This window comes from Sabethes cyaneus, chromosome 3, assembly GCF_943734655.1.
Source record: "Sabethes cyaneus chromosome 3, idSabCyanKW18_F2, whole genome shotgun sequence".
NCBI classification, from domain to species: domain Eukaryota; kingdom Metazoa; phylum Arthropoda; class Insecta; order Diptera; family Culicidae; genus Sabethes; species Sabethes cyaneus.
Window position 1 is genome coordinate 155,832,392 of NC_071355.1, and position 25,813 is coordinate 155,858,204.

The 25,813-nt window shown below is 40.4% G+C and overlaps 1 protein-coding gene across 1 annotated transcript in view; it reads left to right on the top strand.

The window, feature by feature from the left end:
* The window catches only part of LOC128739168 (lachesin-like), a 152,628-nt gene that overhangs the window by 38,628 nt on the left and 88,187 nt on the right, over positions 1-25,813 (top strand). Inside the window, exons 2-3 of the mRNA XM_053834597.1 lie at positions 11,320-11,426; positions 17,393-17,609. Coding sequence (XP_053690572.1) covers positions 11,320-11,426; positions 17,393-17,609 — 324 coding nt within the window. The remainder of the gene's footprint in view (positions 1-11,319; positions 11,427-17,392; positions 17,610-25,813) is intronic.

Genomic DNA, 25,813 nt, shown 5'->3' on the forward strand with positions numbered 1-25,813 from the left:
CTGCCCGTTATCCAAATTACCACAAACGACGTAATTAGTGGTCTCCAAGACGTGTACACCAACAAAGGGCCGGGTGCTGTTAGCCTGGTAGAACCGATTGCACTGATTTTCAATCGTTCACTACGTGAAAGATCTTTTCCGTCTGCATGGAAATTATTATTATGATTCCAATTCATAAATCGGGCAATCACAACTGTGTCTCCAACTAACGTGGTGTTTCGCTACTTTGCTGCCTTAGTCAGGTACTAGAATAACTAGTCTAAGCGCGATATACAATGCAGTTGAAACTCTCATCTCTGTGACTCAGCACGGCTACATGAGAAACCGGTCAAAAACTACTAATCTGATGTACTATGTTTCTACTTTAGCGAGAAAAGTCGAAGCAAAACGACAAGTGGACTCAGTGTACATTGACTTTGCAAAAGCTATCGATACTGTACCGCACATTCTGGTAATCGACAAGTTGAAGCACATAGGCCTTCCAGATTGGATTACTAAACGGCTTTGTCCATAACTGACGAATCACTCGGCATTCGTTGTAGTGAACTCCGCTCGCTCTCGAAGTTTTTTATTCCTTCCGGCGTACCCCAAGGAAGTGTACTCGGACCATTGCTCTTCAATCAGTTCGTAAACGACTTGGGTGCACTGATGTCATCTCCCCTACTTTCATTCGCCAATGATTTGAAAAAGATTTGAAAATATGTGCCCAACATTGACTAGTTCAATTATAATGCAATTGGGCAAATCTAAATCTAAAAAAACAAAGATGGCAATATTTTAGTATAATACAACAGCGGCTAGATTCGCGGGTTTTCTGTTTGTATTTCCTTTTACGATCGAGATATTTTTAATAACTATATCAGTTTAGTTCACTTCACAGACATATGCTCAAATATAATTCCGTACAATGATAAAAGATCTCTGAAAAAGTTTCCGTGTTTTCTACTTCTGTGAAAAGCCAAACCTAGAATTCTGTCAACAGTAAGTTGCAAAGTTGAATTTCGCCCTTATGTTCAATCTGAAATGAAATCAACGTTGTGCAGATTGAAATCCAACTGAATATACCTTTAAATCCTCTATTGGTACTGTTATTCATCGCAACTTCTATTACTACTCCATAATACATACTCGAAGTGATAAGCACGTAACCGACAAATAGGCATAATCAAAGTAAAACTAACGGAAAACACCACATCAGTGTAGTCTTGGCACAGCAGATAAATCAATTGACTAGCAACGCATTCATCATCTTCACCAGATCCTAGTTCAAAGTGTTGACAAATGGGTAAATTAATTACCGACACCACAGCTCAATCCGCAACGTGTTGGCTGACATGCGGTAGCTTCAGAACCATGCAAACCGCAAAACATCCTCAGTACACGAGCAGCTAATTTCGTCCACTCCACTGACTGACTGGGGGCTCCAACTCGGTCTTTAGCGCCGTGCGCCGGAATCCATCCAGAAGGCAGGAAGTCATTAATCTTAATATTATTCAGTCACACAAAGCCTTCCATGGCTGGTGGTATTTATTCAATTAGTAGGGTTATTTTTGCTTATATTCCACCCCACAGCGTGAACATCTTTCAAAGAGTAGTCAGTATTACAAAAGTTCCTCCTTGTTAGCAGTTAGTTAACATATATAGCTATATAGCATGGTGATTACGAGCAAGATAAAATTTGTTACTTTGAGTATTAACCAGTGTTTTGGGGGGCTCTGTAGCCGCAAGGTTACCGAGTCTGCTTTGACAAGCGAATGGTCATGGGTTCGAATCTTAGTAGAATCAGGCCATTCGATGTCAAAGTGACTTTAGCATGGGTTTATTCTCAGGCCCCTCATCGCCCTTCCTTCATGCTGAGTTCTATATTATCCCGATATGGCCTATTGACAGTGCAAAAATGAGACCCTTATAGTAAAAATGCACTGGTTTGCTACGCCAGGGATGACTATAATTGGGGACTGTGCGCTGTCATGTGGAACGAGGTGGGTAAAGTAGAGTAAAGCATTGAAAGAAGGGTACCCAATTACACACAAGCACGCATAAAAAAAAAATTCAATAAGCATATCGCTCACTCAATAGCGACTATAGCCAAAATAAATGCAGTGCGGGTTATACAACAAACACCCGGGCGATATCACAATAGATCTAACCATACTGGTCGCAGTGATGAGTCCATACAGGAAAAAAAAAAAAAAAAAAAAACCAGTGTTTTTACAAAACTAAAAATCGAAAAAAGATATTTACTGCCAAATTATTACCAATAATTATTCAGAAAGATTGGTAGAGGTATTTAAACCAATTCAGCGTTTATAACACAACCTTTTTCTATTTCTGATACTCTATCCGGTCACAATGAACCGTTTTGCAGAAAACTTATCAAGTTAGCCAATGTTACACAGTTTATCAATCACCGCAAATGCCTGCCCTTCCGCAAGCAGCGCTTTACAAAAGGGGCGTTCTTAATTCCACCCGCCAAATCAGGTGTGACGCGGTATTACAGTCTGCGATAGCGAATCTTACTTTTGATGCTATGTTCAACTGCTGGAGATTCTGGGAGAAAACAGCAGATGGAAGGACTTTTTCTCTAGCGGCTGCTGAATAATGGGGCGGATTTCCCTTTCCCTTTGCACGGATTATCGTGGAAGTTTACCGCACTAGGTACTTACCGGCTGTATGGCTTCTACTGCAGCCATCACTAACCGCGATTATCGTTTTATGTAATTACAATTTAATTGGTTAATTAGTATGTCGACAAGAAATGCTGCTATAAAAAGAGAGGGAAATAAATCGGTTAGAATTGAATGAAAAGCGCTTTTTGTTCTGTTATTTATTGAAAATCAAATGCATTCACACTTCATTTCGCTCTAATTAGGTAGCAATTTGAGTAGAGCAATAATTGAGGCCGAAATTGCAGATAAAAAAGAAGTGTAGACGAAAAAGTAATGCAACCTTTCCGTCGCCAATTTAGGTACTTGCTCCCGAGAATACCAAAACATTTCTGAGAATTATTATGTCTAATTGCAAAATGAAGTTCCACGAGATAGCTGAGATTTTAAAGATATGTATCAAGAGACACTATATTTAGTGTTCCATTGGCACACTGTGAAGCAAATATGGTGTTAAAGTTGTCATCGGAGCAATGTTTAGATTGGTCTTGGGGAGGAAATCAGACCAGTCATTGGAAACTTCCGTGCTCTCCGGCTTATCAACGATAACGGAATTCGACTCATTGACTTCCCGCCTCCAAAATTATAGCTTTCCATGCATGCCGGTATAGCCTTTCATATTGGTACACCTGGATATCATTACAACAGACCCAATCGCAAATCGATCTCGCTTTAATTGATAGAAGGCACTTCTCCTATATCTTCGACATTAGAACTTATCAGGGCGCAAACATCGATTCTGACCACTACCATTTGATGGTTGTTAACAGCATTCGTTACAATTTGGAACGGAACAGCTCAAGCTACCTGAGGCTAAAACTAAACAAAGTACGTCTCGAGCATTACTGAGGTACCGTTATCAACAAAGCGGAGTAAGGTTCCAATGAGTCCACTTCCCAAGCAACAATGTATGTTTTATTGTACTCTTATGGCGCTCTTCATGACTAATTTTGGTCTTAAATGCCATCATAAGAGTGTAATAAAACCCAAAATGTTACCTGGGTTAGCAAAGTTGACATAACGATCGGGTCGACGAGTGCCAAACGATCCCCTGCAGCAGGGGTCACATCGAATCATGGAACGACATAACGCGTGACAACTAAAATTTTGGAAGTTATTTCTCAAACTGTCAAAAAAGATAAAGATACATGAAGAAGATCTAATTTACCGAAATTAAACATACATTTTAAGAATTAGAGTGGGAAGTGTCGTCGTGGTTGGGTCACGTTTTGGAATTCACCCATAACTTTCGTTTCAAAAGGAATTTTGGAAATCTAAATTCATTGTTGCAAAGGTCTATAAATAAGGTATATTTCCGGAAAGTTTTGAATCAGTTCAAGCTTGAAAAATATAAAAGTTATAAGTATTTACGTGAAGACAAAAAATGTTGTTATAGACGGGCCATGTTGTACAGGTTGGGCCAGAAAATCGCAGAAAATCTAAGACATACGTATTGAAATTCTATATAGAGACATGAAAAGAATGAATTCCGTCAACCTCGGCTCAATATCGGCCATGCGATCTTGTAAAATCAACATTGCTACAATCGCCTTTTCCGAAGTGTACAACCACAATGAAAAACAAAGGTAAAAACAACAAAAATCTAAGTTTTTGTCGTATTAATTTTGCTTTATTTCATCACATTTTACGTGACTGACAATCTCTAGCGATTAGTGCCCTTCTGCGCTTAAAATTATGGTGGCCCAACCATGACTACTTAAGTTGCCCGACCTTTACAAATAGCGCTTTTCTAATATTTCACCTTAAGCTTCCCAAACACCTTACTGGAGAGGATTTTTCAATAGTCTTCGTGTGCAGCACAACACACTTCATACATTTTCAAAATTTATCTCGATAATTGCATTTCATGAATCATTTCTTGAAGAAAAGTTCATTGCGCCTGGAAAACTTTTTTTGTAAGATTTAGTCACTGAATTCAGTATGGGTGTTTTGAATAGACGATTGAAACTCACAATATTGTGAAAAGTTCGCTATCACAGTAAGAAGTTTTACAATGGTTATATCATAGATATCATGAGTTACTAAAACTGTAAAATCGTGATGACCCGACCATTTGATGTCGAAACACGGGCGTTGTACGGTCATCATGCATCATTCCGTTGCAAATGTATCTCTTGATTCCAATCAACTGTTTGTATTTCGTGGCTCTCCAGTTATTTTAGTACACGAAGGAACTCAAAATCCCGAAGAAATCTTCGATTGGGCGCACTATGACAGATTTGTCGGGTCGTGGTTTTTGGGTACAAATGGCATCGAATGAGTATTCAGGAATGATTGTTTTTTTTTTTGGCGTAATGCGATGATACTCTATCCGGCCAAAACACGTATTATCCATCTGCATGATGTTTTTGTAGAAACGCAGACGGGATCAATATTTTCTTCAAACTTCTGTGTCTGGTGCACATATTAATTGATGGCCAAACCAGAGGGCTTCTTGTTTCGACGTCATTTGAAACAAAACTGGGCAAGCATGAACAAAACAAAAAATATCAACAAAAAGAGGAGAGAGAGACAGAGGAATTTTGTCGGATGAACATGAGATAGAACCAAAGGTGAAAGCTACAATGAACACCTGAATGGCACACAGGCGGAATACCAAGACGGCTGAAGGAATGACTTCATCAATTAATAATGATAATGAAGATGTGCCGACTCCAACAATCGGTGAAGTGCTCGAAGCCACTAAGCCCCTCAAAAAAAAACAAAGCAGGTGGCAAAGATGGAAGCGCAACGGAACTCATCAACACGGATCCGAATAGGTTTTCTGACAAACAGGATCTGGAAAACAGAACGGCTACCGGACGAGTAATGGGAGAGGGTAATATGCCCAATAAGGGCGACAAATTGGCAAGTGCGAGGTACTGAGCGATCTCCATTCTCAACGTCGTCTACAAAATGCTTATCTACAGATCACGAAATGGTCCGGCAATCTGAGCGAAGATCGTGTAACCAATCCCTTGGAAACTAAAGGCGTATACAGACGAAATTGAAAAGGAAAAGTGTTGTAATGCAGCCTCGACTGCGTCTGATTCAGAGCAAGCGGCTGAGTTTAAGAAAAGGATTATTTCGGCACTACACCTTAGATGGCTCCCCTATAACAAGACTAGGTGATTAATAGGGTCAACCTACCCTACCTTTCTACTGCGAAAAAATAAAAAAAATTTGACTCGGAATATTCGGCATGGATAGAGGTGACGAAATAAGGACATGGAATGGATGCATGGTACCTGAAACTGCAAAAAGCTGAGTTTCGTGGTTGGCGACAGGGTGCTGGTCGATCAGTTAAAACCCCGAAAGTACAGTATTGATGCACTGCAGGAGATCTGTTGTAAAAGCGAGAAAGTGTGCAGGATCCGTGGCGGTAAGACCCAGTTTTACTAGAGCAGTGGAGCGACCAAGAAGCTGGGAACGGATTTGGTAGTGATGAACAGAATACAGGATCGCGTGATGCACTAGAAGGTGATCAACGAGAGGATATGTAGGTTGAGGATAAAAGACTGTTGCTTCAACTACACCATCATAAACGCTAGCTTCTCGTCATCGGGTCTACCTTCGTGAGGACAGTGCACCTCACGAAGGTAGACCCGACGCCGAGAAGAATGCGTTCTTTGCGCAGCTGGAGGTCGCGGGTCATCAAGATCGTTATTGGGAATGTGAACGCCTAGATCGACAGGGAAGCGATGTATAGACCGGTGACCGGGTCACATAACTTGCACACCAACACAAACGATAACGCTCAGCGATGCATCAACTTTACTGCTTCCCGAGGCCTGGTGATCAGAATCACTTACTATTCCCGCTAAAACACCCACCAAGTCAACTGGAGGTCATCTGAACAACGATCAGTCAACATTGAACCAAATCGAGCTACAGAGAACTAAGTGTGTGTAACGGGTGGCAACTAAAATTTTGGAATTTTTTTGCGGCCCTTATACTCAACAACAAACGAGCTCAGAGTGAAGTGAGAGTATGTACGTGTTAGTTCTTTCTCTCCTCTTTTTGTTAATATTTTTTGTTTTGTTTATGCTTACCCAGTTTTGCTAAAAATGGCGTCGAAACAAGAAGCATTTCGGAAGCGCGTTGTACACTTCTACGATCTGCAACAGAAATCTTGACAAAAAGTATACGGTACAACATTTAAAAAGCAAATATGTTGCGGCTTCGACTGTTTACCGTATCCTAAGACGTCCAACAACTATTCGCAAGCAAGGTTGTGGAAGACCAGCCAAAATTATGGACGCAAAAGGACATCGTTCTCTTTCTCGTTTCTTCAACAACAAGCCCTCTGGTTTGGCCATCAATTAAGATGTCTGGAAAAATTTTTGATCCCGTTTCTACAAACACATCATGCAGATGGATAATACGTGTTTTGGCCGAATAGAGCATCATTACATTACGCCGAAAAAACACAATCGTTCCTGAACACCCATTCGATCCCACTTTTACCTAAGAACCACGACCCGATCGAAGATTTCTTCGGAATTTTGAGTTCCTTGGTGTACAAAAATAACTGGTGAGCCACGAATTGCAAACAGTTGATTGGTTGCCCAAGTGATGCATTCGCGACGTTGACATGAAGGCCGTACAACACTTCTGTTTCGACGTCAAACGAAAGCTTCACCGAACAGCCCATTACGGACTGTTTTCAAATGTGCACTAATTTTTTTTGAACAATGGATAATGTATCTTTAATTTCGGTAAATCAGATCTTCTTCATGTATCTTTGTCTTTTTTTGACAGATTGACAAAAAAATTACAAAATTTTAGTTGCCACCCGTTACTGGATGAAGCTCTACCTTCTTATGAGGAGCTAGGTGCTTGGATCCTCGTGACAGATGGAGCACGATACACTTGGCCGTCAATGTTATAATTATATTTTGTTTTTTCGCCTCAAAAAATTACAATAAAAGGACAGTAACTTTTACTGTAAATGAAAATTTTTGTTCGCGTAAACCAGATTTTTTATTGTTAAGATACTTAACAACCCGTCATTTTTATGACATGAATCTCTCAAAACCATGAAAGTTGTGGAGGACAACAAAAAGTTTGATGGTTTGGTTATCTTAACTGATGATAAATTTTGTTGTTTTTACTGTATTTTGTATCCTACTGTTACAATAATTTTTATCTTCGTATCATGGTTATTTTTTCTGGGTTCATCAGTCTGTTTTAGAACAAACTTCAGTCAATCGCTATTGAAGGTTTGATCCGGTGAGCGGGCATCGAAACAAGAGGAACGATCTTCGGCAATAGTAGCCAACTCGTAGCCTTCGCAGACGACCTAGATACCATTACTACAAACTTTGAAACAATGAAGGCAATCTACGCCAGACTAACAATGGAGGCTGGGAGTATTAGGAGGGTTACAAATCAGAAAACAATATATATGATAGGAAGAAGTTCCTGGGAAAACAACGTTCGCCTCCAATGGACAGTCAAACTACACTTGCAAAATCTAATTTACTACACACAAGACCTACATACATTGCTAGTATTGCATGTGGTTTCTTAAGGTCACGACCGTATCGTCTCACAAGAGCGAATAGCTTTAAGCAGTCTTTGATAACGTTTTCTATACGGCTTGTAAACAAAAGTGAACTATCAAATATGATTTCTAGGTCACGAATGGTTTCTTTGCGTGGCAGAATGATTGTAGCAGTATTGAAATTCAGTTAGACGTAGTTTTCGAGAAAAAGTCATAACAGAGCATTTATCTGGGTTAATATTCAAGCCGCTATTCGAACAGAATATTCCAATGTTATCCACGTCAAATTGCAGTTTAAGACAATCACTGCGGTCTTGATAAGTAACAATATTTTTACATTATCTGCGTATATTAGGATTGCAGCATTGGATAAAATATACGGAAGTCTGTTCATCACCAGTACAAAAAGCAACGGTCTTAGATGACTACCTTGTGGTACTCCCGAATTAATAACAAATGAAGCAGAGACATTTTCCTTAATTTTTACATACTGAACTCTGCGCGAAAAATTCTAGCGTAATTTGAGGTGTCGCATGATCAGGTTTTGTTCATGTTCGATACTGGCCTTTTCCCCCAACGATAACATAATCCAGAACATTTCAGATTAGTCCCAATACAACACAAAACTCGTTAAATGTTCGCCAATGGGCTTATGTTGCATATAAAATCAATACCGGCTGCAATTTACGTCCAATGTAGTAGTGTCATTGAAGATTTTTCGTGACGTTGAGTTTATAATATTTCATAATGCAGGCTGCATGCTCAAAATATATATGATATTTTAAAGATTTATTTTGACACATTGCAAGTTACATAATGGACTACGAAATTTCGATTTGGGCTCTACTGACTGGACTGGCTCATCTTATCTTAAGATTCAACCGATTTTCTTATACGATACAAAACACGAGAAGTTTCTCTATACACTTAATGTGGCGTGGAGCGCAGACGAAAATCGTGGTTTTTGAGCATCATTAAAGATAAATGACTACACTGGTTATTATCAATTCCGGTGCCCCAACCAGCAGACTAGAAAGCACTAAAAGCACGCAAAAATGAAAGATAAAAAATGCAATCCAGGCGAGAAAGTTTCCAAAGTACTGATGCCAAACAACTGATAAGAGCAACAGAGCAGAACAAAACAAAACAATAATACAAGTACGGAGACTGAAGCAAGGATGCTTTCAGGCTGATAGCAAATATGTTTTCTTGGCGAAGTTTAACGTTGCTGAGAACGTGAATCACTATTTACTAATACAAAAGAATCGAGATATAGCAGTAACGGCTGAAGTTCGCGGATTATGATAATCAATTTTATCCGAACTAATCGTGTCACGATTCCAAATAGGTACTAAGGAGAGCGACAAATAGAAGTCTAATCACATAATGTGACCATTAAAATCTACTCATACAGTATTGCACAATCACTAGTATTCGTTTTCGTTGAATTATACAAAACTAAAAAAAAGCGAATCAACATCAGTAGAAATCAGACTTCCACGGGACGTGCACGAGTGAAAAGCCGTCAAGTTAATCAAGAACAATCAATCGACAAGCAAAGAAAGGAAACTCGGCTAATTCAATTCTTCGTCCCTAATTCGATTCCTCCGCTTGCCCGTATTATTACCAAGGTAGTAAAGCTCAGCCAGTGCTCTTCTTATCCATGGAAGCAACTGTTAGTGTCTTGTCGAGAGGGCACGTACCATAGAAACCCCCGTACCAATGCAGTTTCAACTCCCAAGGCATTCCGTTCTAAACAGTTTGGCACTTCGACAGACATCTCCTGCTATTGTAGACAAAACAAGCACGCTTTTCAATTTCGCACTTCTCCGTGATAGTGGGTACCAATTTTCCTTTAGTCCCTTTCTCTTCACGCGCCATACACCAGTATTCAACGCCAAAACGGAAAGTTTTGTTTGGCAACACGGCTGGTCGTTCTTCTGTATGGATTGGATTTGTCTTGAAAGTCGCTTAAATCAATATTTACCGTAAGAAACAAAAGTCACCATAAGACAACATCTCTCAAGTATACCGTATTTCAACCATTCGTGAATGTCAATTTAATTTACCATCTGTAGTAGAGATGGTCGGGTATGAAAATTTGAATACCCGAACCCGACCCGTACCCGATCAAGAAAAAAATTGAAAACCCGTACCCGACCCAAACCCGCAAATTTATTATTTTTGATACCCGAACCCGACCGCAACCCGACGGGTACGGGACGGGCCCGGGTACCCGACCATCTTTAGTGTTAAAAAGGTCAATAGAGATACCCGACCCGACCCGTACCCGGTTTCAAAAACAAAAATTAAGAACCCGTACCCGACCCGAACCCGCAAATTATTTTTTTTTAAATACCCGAACCCGACCCGAACCCGGCGGGTACGGGTACGGGTGCGGGTTTCGGGCAAATTTTCCGCTACCCGACCATCTCTAATCTGTAGCACGCCGTTTGCTGTACCAGTCAGTTCACGTCAAATCGACCGCATTTTGGGGGAAGACAGAGCGATAGTTTGGCTCCGCTGCTGCTGATGAAACGATGCAGCGAAACTTTTTTCGGGCTGTGACTGTCATTACGGATGAGCAGCAGGTATAACGTTCGGAGCTGCTCTCCGGCGGCGCAAGGGGAGACGAAATCGTGAGCCGAATGACAAGAACGTAGCATCGATTTTTTCGAATTCTTTTGATCTGTTTCAACCGGATAGAGTATGTAGGTACTATGTCCAGGAAAAAAACTCCAAAAATAAAGTTTGGTTTAGTTTGGTAAAATTTCGTAAGAAACAGACAAGAATGTTATTTTACTCGCCTGAGTTTTTCAGTTTTTGTTATTTTAACTGAATAACAGTCAGTTGGTTAGCTGAAAAAACGTATTTATAAATATCTGCAGTCAAATTTTAATAACTTCACATGATGATGAGATGTTGTTTTGCTTACGATTTCTTTTAACTAATATTCTGCCTTGACTGAAGGCTTTCGAAGATACGTTATTCTATATTTTATCACTTATCAAGTATTTAGTCCAACAAAAATAGTTGGATTTCCATTTTCCTTATTCCATTTTTCGTTTCTGCCACACTAATATAACCAATATAAAGCTTATAAATTGAACATTAATTGAGTTCTCTTTTCTTATTGGTTTATTACAGTGGTCATCGAAGAACCAGAATTCACCGATGTAATAGAAAATGTAACAGTGCCTGCAGGGCGGAATGTCAAATTGGCATGCTCCGTCAAAAATTTAGGATCATATAAAGTAAGTACCATAATTCTATTAAGTATAACTACCGAAGTAACTTTATACCTATAAAATTATTTGCTTTCCTTCTGTGTTCTTCCAAGAAAACAAGGAAAAATGCCATTTGCTTATAACAACTCTAATCTTACACCTTGCGTGAGACCAACAAGAGTGCAAAACAGAAATCAGTTTTATTGGAATTGTTATCTTTTAATAAAAGCTGTAACACACACAATGATACGTGGCCCACAAGATAAATATGACGATCATGGATATTTTCCTAATAAAGATTCACATTTATCTACATACGCTGGTATCATCCCATCGTCTACATTGCATCCGATCCCCAAAAACCTCCTGTGTGCGTGGCTAAGTATGTAAAAGAGCAAGCTCGTTTCAGAAACGACTATGTATTCGATTCTCCTGCCATGCATCTTATTTGAAGACGCTCGCTTTCCGTCTCCTGCCAGGCATGAACAACATTCCGGAATTGCTATCAGGATTCAGATTCACCTTGATTCGTGGCATTCGTTGTTAGTCTGGTCTGGTAGTTGCAGGATTTTATTTACATTCATTCCACCTCGTCTGTGTCGGAAAAAGCACGAACGTGCAGCTCGAGGTGAATGTCCTATTTAAAAAAACGCAACGGAAAAGCATTGTTATCAAATACGTTTCAAAAATAATCGTTCTCAAACATATTGCGCTTTTTTGCACATGAAGTCACAGGAACTACAAACACCTTGAGTAGAACGTTCAATTGGTTCTTCGTCTACCATAGAGCACACCGTTCCAGCCTAATATCCTGTAAAAATAACATCGAATCGAAACCACAATCATAACACGCAAATGTTCAGTCATTTATGCCATCCTCCTAATCGAACATTTGGCCCCCTTATATAGAAATGAACATCCGCTTATAGAAATGTGGCTTGCAATCGGATCAGATCCTATCGCACGGAAGGCACGAACAAAAAATGCACATTATCCTTATTCATCATCTATCTCATGCCTCTACAAAACAGCTCCGTTCCCGCAATGACAATACTTCCGAACCGCCTTCAATTTTTACGAGGAATAAAAATCTCGGTTCAAGCTCAATTTTTGATATTCGTTATGGCTGTTCGGATTTGTTTTTATCTGCAAGGAAACCTTCAATTTCTTAAAGGGGGACCGTTTCCTGCCACCGGTACCCTGCCGGTGTGAGCGGACAGCATCGAAGAATAAGAAGGGTATTATAAAAAAAAATGAAGCCACGACGATTCCGGGGAAGTTCGTTGTCGTTCCGGAAATGAAAATTCAGACGAAGGTAAATTATACGGTTCACTGGCTGGATTGTCCGGCTACTTGCGACTACTTGGGAGGAGTGATTAAAAGCAAGATCCGTTTCCGCGATAGTAGAAGGATTTGTATGTTGTTTTTTTCTGTTTAAATTTTTAGTGCGTGCTTTTGTTTTTGTGAATAAAATTTATTAGTTTTAGAACCGAATATAAAAAAAACAAGTCAGTTTTCATCAAATCAGATGAGGAGTCATAAATCAAATGTTGAAGGGGATAGAGAAGAGTGAAATAATAGATATAATTTCATAGTTACGTGTTTCAGCTTTGCAGTCATATTGCTGATATAAACGAATGATTTTCTTCTACTTCCGACGTTTCGATTTTTATGGAATCTTTTTTAAGGATTAAAAAATTATCGTTTTTCGTTTATCGGCTTTATTCAGTTGGGCATTAACGGTCCCTTATTTTTATGAAAAACGATAATGTTCTAAACCTTAAAAAAGATTTTATGTAAATCGAAACGTCGGAAGTAGAAGAAAAACGTTCGTTTTGATCAGCAATTTGACTGCAAAGCCGAAAAGTAAAACTCTGAAAAGATACTCAGTCGAAAGCTACAATATAATTTCATAGGATAAGATAGGTGAAGGCGTGTAGAATAGGATAGGATAGGATAGGATAGGATAGGATAGGACAGGATAGGATAGGATAGGATAGGATAGGATAGTATAGGATAGGATAGGATAGGATAGGATAGGATAGGATAGGATAGGATAGGATAGGATAGGATAGGATAGGATAGGATAGGGTAGGATAGGATAGGATAGGATAGGATAGGATAGGATATGATAGGATAGAAAAGGATAGGATAGGATAGGATACGATAGGATAGGATAGGATAGGATACGATAGGATAGCATAGGATAGGATAGGATAGGATAGGATAGGATAGGATAGGATAGGATAGGATAGGATAGGATAGGATAGGATAGAATATAATAGAATAGAATAGAATAGAATACAATAGAATAGAATAGAATAGAATAGAATAGAATAGAAAAAAATAGAATAGAATAGAATAGAATAGGATCGGATAAAATAGGATAGGATAGGATAGGTCAGGTTAGGATAGGATAGAATAGGATCGGATAGGATAGCATAGGATAGGTCAGGATAGGATACGATACGATACGATACGATACGATAGGATGGAATAGGACAGGATAGGATAGGATAAAGCAGGTTAGGATATGATAGGATAGGATAAAATAAGATAAGGTAGGAGAAAAAAGGATGACGGTCCGGATAAAACAGCGCATTATTCTGTAGGCTTGGACCACAATAAAATACAATGATATAATATAAGATAGAATAGAATAGGATAAGATAATATGGAAAGGGTAGGATATGACAAGATTAGTTCAGCTGATTCCAATCAAGATAAGATAAGGTAAAACAAATTAGCATATCTAAGACAACGAAAAATCAGATAACGAAAAGAAAAGATGATAACATCAGATAACAGGCAATATGAGAACAACCGAGATCATGTAATATAAGAGAGGATAAGATAACAAAGGATAAGCCAAGAAAAGATAATATAAGTCAACATAAGATAAGAAAGGATGAGAAAGGTTAATTCTAGCAAAGTTGAGAAAATCTATACCTATAAAGAAGGATTTCTGTCTGTCTGTCTGTCTGTCTGTCTGTCTGTCTGTCTGTCTGTCCGTATGTTCCTTATAGAATCGAAAACTACGGAACCAATCGGCATGAAAATAGGCATATAGAGGTTTTTTGGGGCCAGGGAAGGTTTTAGTGATGGTTAGAAACCCCTCCCCCCACTAAGAGGGGGGGCTCCCATACAAATTAAACACAAATTTCTGCATAACTTGACAACTAATCATGCCAATAGAACAAAATTTAGCATGTGGGTGTTTTCGGTGACAAGAAATTATTCTATGGTAAATTGAGACCCCTCCCCTCTTTATAAGGGGAATTATAACTCCTCTCCTCTTTAAAAGGGTGGGCTTCCACACAAATTTCCTCATAACTCGAAAACTAATCAAGCAAATGGAACCAAATTTGGCATGTGAAGGTTTTCGAGGGCAAGAATATTTTCTATAGTAAATTAGGACCCCTCCCCACTTTAAGAGGGGGGGCTCCTGTACCAAAGAAACACAATTTTCCTCATAACTCGAGAAGTAATTAAGCAAATGGAACCAAATTTGGCATGTTTGTGTTTTTGGAGACAAAATTTTTTTCTATGATGAATTGGGACCCCTCCCCGTTTTGGGAGGGGGGGGGGATCCTATACACATGAAATACAAATTTCCTCATAACTGAAGAACTAATCAAGCAAATGGAACAAAATTTGGCACGTGGGTGTTTTTGGAGACAAAATTTTTTTCTATGATGAATTGGGACCCCTCCCCACTTTAGGAAGGGGGGATCCTATACAAATGAAATGCAAATTTCCTCATAACTCGAGAATTAATCAAGCAAATGGAACCAAATTTGGCATGTGAAAGTTTTCTAGGGCATGAATATTTTCTATGGTGAATTAGAACCCCTCCCCACTTTAAGAGGGGGGGCTCCTATACAAACGAAATACAAATTTCCTCATAACTCGAGAACTAACCAAGCAAATGGAACCAAATTTGACACGTGGGTGTTTTTGGAGACATAAATTTTTTCTATGATGAACTGGGACTCCTCCTCACTTTAGGAGGGGGGGCTCCTATACAAATGAAATACAAATTTCCTCATAACTCGAGAGCTAATCAAGCAAATGAAACCAAATTTGCATGTGCAAGTTTTCGAGGGCAAGAATATTTTCTATGGTGAATTAGGACCCCTCCCAACTTTAAGAGGGGGGGGGGCGCCTATACAAACGAAATACCAATTTCCTCATAACTCAAGAACTAATCAAGCAAATGGAACCAAATTTGGCACGTGGGTGTTTTTGGAGACAAAATTTTTTTCAATGATGAATTGGAACCCCTACCCACTTTAGGAGGGGGGGGGGCTCCTATACAAATGAAATTCAAATTTCCTCATAACTCGAGAACTAATCAAGCAAATAGAACCAAATTTGACATGTGGAGGTTTCTGGAGGCAAAAATATTTTCTATGGTTAATTAGGACCCCTTTCCTTTTTAAGAGGGGGGCTCTCATACAAACGAAATACAAATTTCCTCATAACTCTAGAACTAATCAAGCAAATGGAACCAAATTTATAATGTGGGTGTTTTTGTAGGCAAGAATATTTTCTATGGTATATTTTCTATGGATTTCCCCACTTTAAGAGGGGGGGGGGGGCTCCTATACAAATGAAAAACAAATTTCCTCATAACCCGAGAACTATTCAAGCAAATGGAACCAAATTTGACATGTAAGTGGGTTTGAACGCAAGATTTTTTTCTATGGTGAATTGAGACCCCTCTCTTCTTTAGAAAGCGAGTTATGGCCCATCTCCCCTTTAAGAGGGTGGGCTTCCATACAAATGAAATGCAAATTTCCTCTTATCTCGAGAACTAATCAATCAAATGGAACCAAATTTGGCATGTGGGAGTTTTAGATGGCAGAAATTTTTTCTATGGTGAATTACGACCCCTTCCCCTTTTAAGAGGGGAGCTTCCATACAAATGATTTTCAAATTTCCTTATAACTTGAGAACTAATCAAGCAAATGGAACCAAATTTGGCATGTGGGAGATTTTGGAGTCTTGAATTTATTTTACGATAGTTAGAGACCTCTCACCCCTGTGGTAGGGGGATATGGACTCTCATACAAATAAAACAGAAATTTTTGCGAAACTCAAAAACTAATCGAACTCGAGAAATTCGAGACTCTTCCATAAAACATTAGTCAATACAAGACCACAAAAACTATCTATAGTAACACTAGATCATTCAGGACGAGACGGTCGCGAGTGTTGCCGGTGACCCGCCGTCGGAAGCGCCGCCCACTGGGGGGCTTGCAAAACTCAAGATTGTGACAAAGATCATCCGAGATTCATGATTTATGTACAACACAGGTTGATTTGTGGCAATACGAAGTTTGTCGGGTCAGCTAGTATAAGATAAAGTAGAATAGTATCGTAGAAACAATCAGACGTAATCAGTTCATTCTCTCTCTCAAAATCCTGAAGATATCTCCGAATATTATCAGTAGATACTGATACTGAAAATCACTAGCAGCTATATCGATTAACTTAATATATTCTCGAATATATTATTATTATTGTACCAGCTGGTGAACCATGTGAGTGAAGATACGCTCCAGACAAATATGTACGTCTTGCATGGTAATATGTCTGGCCTTCGGCATCCCACCGTCACTCTACTACGTAAACTACATAAATATTGGCATAAATCCGCTCGTGTATTGCTGAAACCGAAGAGTGCCACCCTCAAGCGAAAGTATGTTCTCGCCACATGCATAATCTAGTAAATATGTACATGTGTGTATCTCTAATGCGAGCCTGGAATACAAATTGACTACCCCGCAGAACCATGAGTAAATTTGTCATCGGTCTCCTTCGCTAACGGGAGTCGACATCACCGTGCGATTGGGCGGCAGTACGGCAGGAAGGAAAGCAAATAAAATTATATCACCGACCAATCGTTCGACCTACATCGGCAAATTGACAAATTTGATTTCCTCGATCACATGTTACAGATGTAATATTTTTGGCTTATTTTTCCACAGGTAGCGTGGATGCACTTTGAGCAATCCGCCATTCTAACTGTACATAATCATGTGATAACGCGCAATCCACGGATCAGCGTGACACACGACAAGCATGACAAACATAAGACCTGGTTCCTACACATATCAAACGTCCAGGAGGAGGACAAAGGCCGGTACATGTGCCAAATCAATACCGTAACGGCCAAAACGCAGTTCGGCTACCTGCACGTTGTCGGTGAGTTCCCATTTCAAGAGCAACTATCTTAATTCTTTAAATTATAATAGCATAACAGGTAACATAGAATCATCGTCCGTCGGTTCAAGATTGATGCACGGTTACAACCTGCATTATGGACTTTTTTCAACTTTTCAATTCTCCTCGTCACGGCGAAAAATAAGGGGAAAAAATAGGTACGGTAATGAAACAGCTTTCAAGACTGATACCCATCGGGAAGCGAGCAAGAAAAAGACAAATCTACCGAAGCAGAACCGGATAATTCAATTCCGATTGCAGAAGAACGACACTTCCTTTCCTAATCACGTCGTCGCGTCGAATCAAATTGTTTCGCTTCCTTCTGCTCGTAATCGATATTCTTTCCTAGTAATTTTTGCTTCAATCCTGGAGAGAAAGTTTTACATTCTAGCGAAAAATGCTGTATAATTGCGGGTCGTAAAATAATCGTTTTAATGCCAAAATTCATTCATTATTCACTATTCTTTATCATAAAGCTTTTCAGCCTGTGGCTGGTTCGCCTCTCAATGCCAAAATTTAAACCAATGTTTGTTTGTGTTTTTATATTACTCGACTTACAAATCTATATGGCCAGATCGATAAATAATTGCAAAATAATATAGACTAGTTTGTCATAATTGACTGAATACTTCATCTTCAAATTTTTGCAAACCTTGAGATCTTTAACATTTCCTAAATTTGCAAATCAAACAACTATCAAACGGCATGGTTCTGTGAAGAAAAATAAATGGGAATCTATCCCAGCAATGGTTATAACTCTTCGCTTTCAATTTGTACTCCGTCAAATATCGTCCACAGCACCTTCCGCTCGAACACGGCAAGGATGCGTATGTCCTCCGTAAGCAGCATCACAGCTTCAAGTGCATAAAGAACTAACATTCTAATAAGGGGTTTGTACATTGTCAGCTTCGTACGGCACCGTATGCTACTTGACCGTAGTGTTTTGCGAAGGGCCAAGTAGGCCCGATCCCCTGCTTAAATGCGTCTCCAAATATCCTTGCTAGTGTTGTTGTCCATGGTCACCAGCAATTCCAAATACATGAGCTCATCTACCACTTCTAGTTCGTCGCCGTCAACGGTTATCGTCCGTGGGAGGTGCTCGTTTGGCTCCTTTGTGCCTCTTTCTTTCATGTATTTGGCCTTCGACGCATCTAAACCCTCGCGAGCGTCCCCGAAATGTTACGAAACACATCACTCGATCCAATGTAGCTCTGATCAGTCGCGTAAGTTTTTCCAGAAACCGTGTTTGTGCATCATCTGCTACGGCTGATCTCAATCGACAAGATCGTATGCTGCTTTCAAGCCAATAAAGTCATGATGTGTAAGCACGTTTTACTTCAAACGTTTCTGCTAGATCTGTGGCTCCCATGAAGCCCACCCGATAATTCCCTATGAAATCTTGTACTATCAGTGACGACCGGCGTAACCGGAGAATACCTTGTAGGCGACGTTTATCATACCACGATAGCTATAGCACTCGATCCGATCACCCTTTTTGTAGGTGGGATAAACAACTCCTTTCATCCATTCCTGCGGTAGCTTCTCCTCCTCCCAAATCTTGAAAATAACACTTCCAGTGTAACAGTGTAGAGCCATTGCCAACACTTCTCGACCATGTATATAAAGTTATGCTGGTAAGCGGTTCTTACCTACAGCTTAGTTAGTCTTGGTTGGTTGGTTTTGTTGGACAACTCGATTCCTCAATTGACTTGAACTTAAAGATCAGGTGCTAAGACATTACTATCTTCCATGGATATCCTAGGTTAATTTCCGTTCTGCCACCTTGTGCAACTTCGCCATAGAGGTGTTCATCGAAAAACGGCTACCACCTATCGAACACCTCGCACTCGTTTGAGATCAGATCCCTTCCGTGGTCCGTTCCCATGTCAGGATTCTGTTTATCCCTTACGAATTGGGTTCATCTTCTCGTAAAACTCATTTTCGCAATTCTAATTTATTTATTTACTAGCTAACCCGACAAACTTCGTATTGCCACAAAATAAACTGTGTTGTACATAAATCGTGAATATCAGATGACCTTTGTCACAATCTCGAGTTTTGCAAGTTTCTGGGGAGTTCATGGGTGTTTTAATATACAAATTTTCCTCACAGTAAAGTAGAAAACAACTCCCCCCATTGCTTAGCCTGATGAAATAGAGCGGATAGCATTTAAATATTCGCCATCATTACAAACCATTTCGCCGAATACCATTTTGCGGAACACCAATTCTCGGTTGACCATAATGCGGAATATAGAGTTTCGTAGAATACGATTTCACGAAAAACCAGGGAGAACCCAACTGAAGGAAAGAAATAGAGGTCAGTAGATCTAGGAAAATAAATAAACCTAGATAGATGTGATCTCTACGGTTGGCTGCCCCCCGCAGTGGCCGGCGCTTCCGACGGCAGGTCGCCGGCAACACTCGCGGCCTGTGGCCGTCTCGCGCTAAATTATCTAATGTTACTATTGATAGTTTTTGGTGGTTTTGTTATTGATTAGTCCTTATATCCCTACCACAGGGGAGAGGGGTCTCAAACCATCATTAAAAAAATTCCTGCCTCCAAAACCCCCCACATACCCAATTTCGTTCCATTTCCTTGATTAGTTCTCAAGTTATGCAGAAATTTGTGTTTCATTTGTATGGAAGCCCCCCCTCTTAGTGGGGGGAGCGGTTTCTTACCATCATAAGAACCTTCCCTTGGCCCAAAAACCCCAATATGCAAATTTTCACGCCGATCGGTTCAGTAGTTTTCGATTCTATAAGGAACATGCGGGCAGACAGACAGAAATTTATTTTTATAGGTATAGATTTGTAAGTGAGCCCCCCCTCTTAGTGGGGGAGGGATCTCTAACCATCATAAGAACCTTCCCCGGCACCATGAACCCCTACATGCAAATTTTCACTCCGATCGGTTCAGTAGTTTTCGATTCTATGAGGAATATAGGGACAGACAGACAGACAGACAGAAATCCATTTTTATAGGTATAGAAGACTAATACTGGTCTTCGAAGGTATCGTACAGAATACAGACAGTTCAATTCGTACAGACAACTCTGCACAATCTCTGTCCTCCTTCTAGCACTTATTACTCCTTAGAATCGTGGTTAACAGGTAAAGTTCTCTCTAGTAACAATACACTATGGTCGAAAAAGCGAAAATGCAAGACAAAAATCAATATCTGGAAAACTATTTGCTCTACAGATTTCATGTTTTCGGAAGTTTTTGTTTACAATATATAATGATCTTTCTAGATTGTGTCAGAGTGGGTCTTAAAAATTCAATTGTTTTGCTCTAACATTTTTATTCGAAACCCAATCCAGAAACTGTGTTAGGATGACTTTTAGGGCGTAAAATGATGAATTTTTGAAGCTACTAGGCAGTTGCCATCTGTTTCCAGAAAGAAGTTATAGTAGATTTTGTTCCAAAACATTACAGTTTTCCACGACATCTCACACTTCCGTTGGCACATATTTTCAAAATCAGAATGCGTGCTTTTAAAGTACATACCTGAATCTACAAAATCCACGCATCCACGCTTATCGACTGTGAAACTATATTTTTTGCTTTGCAGTCACTTGATAGCAGCTGAAACAACGCACAGTGGGGATTTTTTTTCGCAAAAAAGTCTTTCATTTCTATGTCTCAAAATGCCGCTGAGCTAAGAGCTATCTTTTCATGTCAAAAGAAAAATATATTTATAAGGATTTCAATGGTGTGATGCTTGTTTACGACACGCATTTGTTTTTAGCAGTTTTTGCTAACAGAAAGGCATTTTACCCTACTCGTCACCACATAAAGAGATGTAAAAGTCCATATCTCTGAATTCCACTAAGATAAAATTGATCTTCTCTCGCCATAAATAAGCTTTCTTCAAGAGGAATCCGATGACATGGTATTTGTTTACGGCACATGGTTGTTTCATGATGTTTTGGTCAAATAAACGGCATTTTACCCTTATTTTACCAATGGTTATCAATAAAAGTGAATATCTCTGTATTCCGCTGGGATAAATTAAATCCTTTTATACCAAAAGAAAGTTATTTTTATATGCATTCGAAAAGTTTGGAGTTTGTTTACAGCATATGTTTGTTTTTTTGTAGTTTTGGTCAAATAAAGATCTTGCTACTTTAATTTGCTGGTGTCAACTGAGAAAATTAGGGTAAAATGACTAATTTTGCTGCCAACAAGTACCCTGCCATCAGAATCTACATAAAGATAGCTTTCTTTTGGCGAAAAAAAGTTTTATCCCAGCAGATTCCAGAGTTATTGCTCAATACAAATTCTGTACTCTTAAAAGAGCAGGGTAAAGTCCCTTTTATTTGGCCAAAACTGGTCGGAACAGAAGCGTGCCGTAAATAAGGACCACGCCATTGGAATCCTCATGAAAATATCTTTCTTTTGCTGTCAAAATATTTAATGTAGCCCAGCGGCATTTGGAGATATTGAGATAAAGGACTTTTTGCAAAGAAATCTCCACTGTGCAACGCTTTGCTTCTAATAATCCGACGTTTCAGTGATTTTATTACCTTTATCAAGAAAAAGAAGCTGTGTTTTGTCATCAAATGTACGTGTGAATCTTTCATAAAATTGTCCGCGTAATTCGCAAATGGCGTCCTCCTAATATGCATTTAACTGAATGTTTTCTACCACTGACTATTGGTTGGATTTGTTTTTGTCTAAAAGATCATCAAAAAAAAAGTGTTTGGACACGCCGCCCGTACTGCGGTCGGTATCACTGTCGTCACTCGTGAGTGACCTACATGAAAGCCACGCTATGTATTCCCGCTTCCAGTATAAGAATAAGTCTTTGTTGCGCCTCACGCTATTGTTACTAAAATCTATATAAACCAGCTCAGATGCTGGTCAGCAATTATTATCAGTTGTTAGTATCGTTATTATCACTATCATTCTCATTATCATTCTTAGTATTGTTCAGTACATGCAGTAGCCCAGTTGCTACTTGTCTCTGTTGCCACCACTGTTACGTGGCTAGATTAGAACGAAATGTAGTTGACTTAGGGCCACTGCCGGCCTGCTTACCAGCAGCCGCCAGTATTCCATAATTGTTACCCCGTTTGTGATATAAGTGAATATAATTCGTATAGTAAACCAGTGTACTATTCAGTAACTGAACATAAAGAAACCCGTGATTCACTGATTCGGTGATCCAAATTCACCAGGCCTTAATTGCCCGGTACAGTTTACTACAATTGGCAGAGGCCAGGAAGGAAAATTAGAAAACACAACGTAGGGCCTTCCACAACGGACGAACATAGTTTTGGTGCCGTGACCAGGATTGGTCACCTGCTGCCGGCTTTCGTTATTTGCCACCGGTTGTTGGATTGCTACCGGTTTTTGTTGTTTGCCGCCGGCTATCGTCACGCTGTCGGCGAACCTCGTTTGCCGCCGGCTATCGTTCTTTCTATTTCGTCTTTGCTATCGCGGTGAACTGTACCCGCCCGTGATCAAGAACAACCAAGTGAACTTACTTTATTGAACATGTGATCAATTGAAATGATACATCCGAGAATGTACACTAAAGTGCGTACATACGAACCATATTCGGCAGTAGTGAATTACCAGCTTCCCGAGTTTCATACGAAACTAGCATCGCACGTTCGGTCCCTTCCAGTGCGATACACTGCCGCATTTAAGTGCACTGTTTACTCGCGGGACGTCAGCTCCCATAACTGCGAGGCAGGAACGTACAACAATGTTCAAGTTTTTTACGTGTATGCGAACAACAGTTTCGGCGTCGCCTGCCGCCATTGTACTATCAGTGCTAGTGCGTTGTGTTAATACCGTTACGGTTCCAGTTAAAATTTATCTCGTCATGGTGAAACTCCGTGAATGTGCTGAAAAACACTGGCTGACCGGTAGTTTACCGGTTGAGCGCAAGGAATCTGAGCCTTTGTTGTAAGGCTATTGTGCTGAAAGGCACATTCGACTACGCAACCATTGTATCATTGTCATCGATTGGAGCCACAATAGGGCTATTGTCTAACGTTGTTCCTGCTTTCAAACCGCTGCATGCGGTATCGGATTTGTTCATGTGAAATTGTGTTAGGGATATTCTGGAGTTTGGCAAGCAGTTGTTCGTATTATATAGTACCATCGTTCCTGCTACAAAATGCCATCAGTCCTACTAAAAAGTGAATTCGACAATGAGTTGTAGTATCGTCTTGCTGTGGCGTGCCAAACCGCAGCAATTTTCTGTGTCACCTCTGCGTGATAAGTCTCGAAGTTTCAGGGGAGTTTTCTGGTTCAGCCGATGCTGGAGCGCCTCCAGCCACGATGATTTCCATGGTTTATTGTCTCGCTGTGGTAACAAGACCGCAGTGACTGTGCTGTGCTATTTCTGCTAATTTATCGTCATGCTGTATGCCGTAGAGATCGGCCTCTACATTTCGGGAGCTTAGTCCTCCAAACCACCGGTCAGAGTGCAACGTCCACCGGTTAGTGGAATTCGCCGGAGCGGCCATCCGGGGATTCATTATCTGCAGCGTTTACCGTCGACTTGATTGTCTTTCAAGGACAGCCAGTCCTTTGGCGTGAATCGCCAGTTTCGTGTCAAGTGTCGTGGAACCCAGATTCCACATTTCAGGAGCGTAGCCCTCCAAACCGCCGGTCGGAGCGTAGCGTCCGCCGGCAAGCTGAGTAGAGTCAACGGAACGCATTCTACAAGTTCATCGCCAGCACAGTTTTCCAGTCGTTGCTTTCGTCATCGTGGATTACACAGCAGTGTAGTGCATTCATCGAGTTAGCCACATGTCTTACGTGGCAAGGCGTGTTCCAGCACAAAGGCATTCAGGGGTAGCGCGTTTCTGGTCAACCGAGGCGACCGAAACTGCTGCCCCACCAACGTTATGAGTTAAGTATTTTGTAATTCCAGGCTAAATGCAACCCATTTACGCCAACCTCGTTTTCAGTTTAACCGTCTGCAGTCAGACAGGTCATCTGCTCTCACCTATGGTCAGTTCCTTCGGTTCCTGCTTCAGCACCAGACGGCCTTCCGCTGCAACGATTCATCGCAGCTTACAACACTGAAGCAGCTAAGTCCATCGTTGCCTACCGCTACCAGGCCAGGTAGCAGGCGATTTCCAGTGCATCATCGCTCGTCTATTCGGATGCATTTGGCTTGCATCCCATGCTGATATCAACGATGCCTGCAGTCACGTACGCAGCTTAGTTCATCGCTGCTTGTTCATCACCAAGGCAGCCGAGTCCATCGGTGCCTGCCCTTCGTAAATGCAGACAGCATCGATGCTGCTCATCTGTTTGCGCAGCTTGCACATCCATTGCCGTTCAGCTGCATCAGTGCATCCAGCCAGTCCTCAGCGTTATCATCTGCATCAACTGGTTCAACGTTATTTGGTTGGTGCCGCAGATATCTTGCTTTCATCGACGCTGCCATCAGCCTGTGCAGCAAGCACACAACATAGCCAACTTCTTCCCCGCCACCCCCGGATGAATGTTGAAACCACGTGGTTTCAAGGGGGGGAGTATGTTTGGACACGCCGCCCGTACTGCGGTCGGTATCACTGTCGTCACTCGTGAGTGACCTACATGAAAGCCACGCTATGTATTCCCGCTTCCAGTATAAGAATAAGTCTTTGTTGCGCCTCACGCTATTGTTACTAAAATCTATATAAACCAGCTCAGATGCTGGTCAGCAATTATTATCAGTTGTTAGTATCGTTATTATCACTATCATTCTCATTATCATTCTTAGTATTGTTCAGTACATGCAGTAGCCCAGTTGCTACTTGTCTCTGTTGCCACCACTGTTACGTGGCTAGATTAGAACGAAATGTAGTTGACTTAGGGCCACTGCCGGCCTGCTTACCAGCAGCCGCCAGTATTCCATAATTGTTACCCCGTTTGTGATATAAGTGAATATAATTCGTATAGTAAACCAGTGTACTATTCAGTAACTGAACATAAAGAAACCCGTGATTCACTGATTCGGTGATCCAAATTCACCAGGCCTTAATTGCCCGGTACAGTTTACTACAATTGGCAGAGGCCAGGAAGGAAAATTAGAAAACACAACGTAGGGCCTTCCACAACGGACGAACAAAAAGGTTTTTAAGATATTTATGACAGACCTCCAAAAATCAATTTCATCAGTACTTCTTCAAAATCATATAGGACTCAGATAACAACAATTTACAAACTACAGAC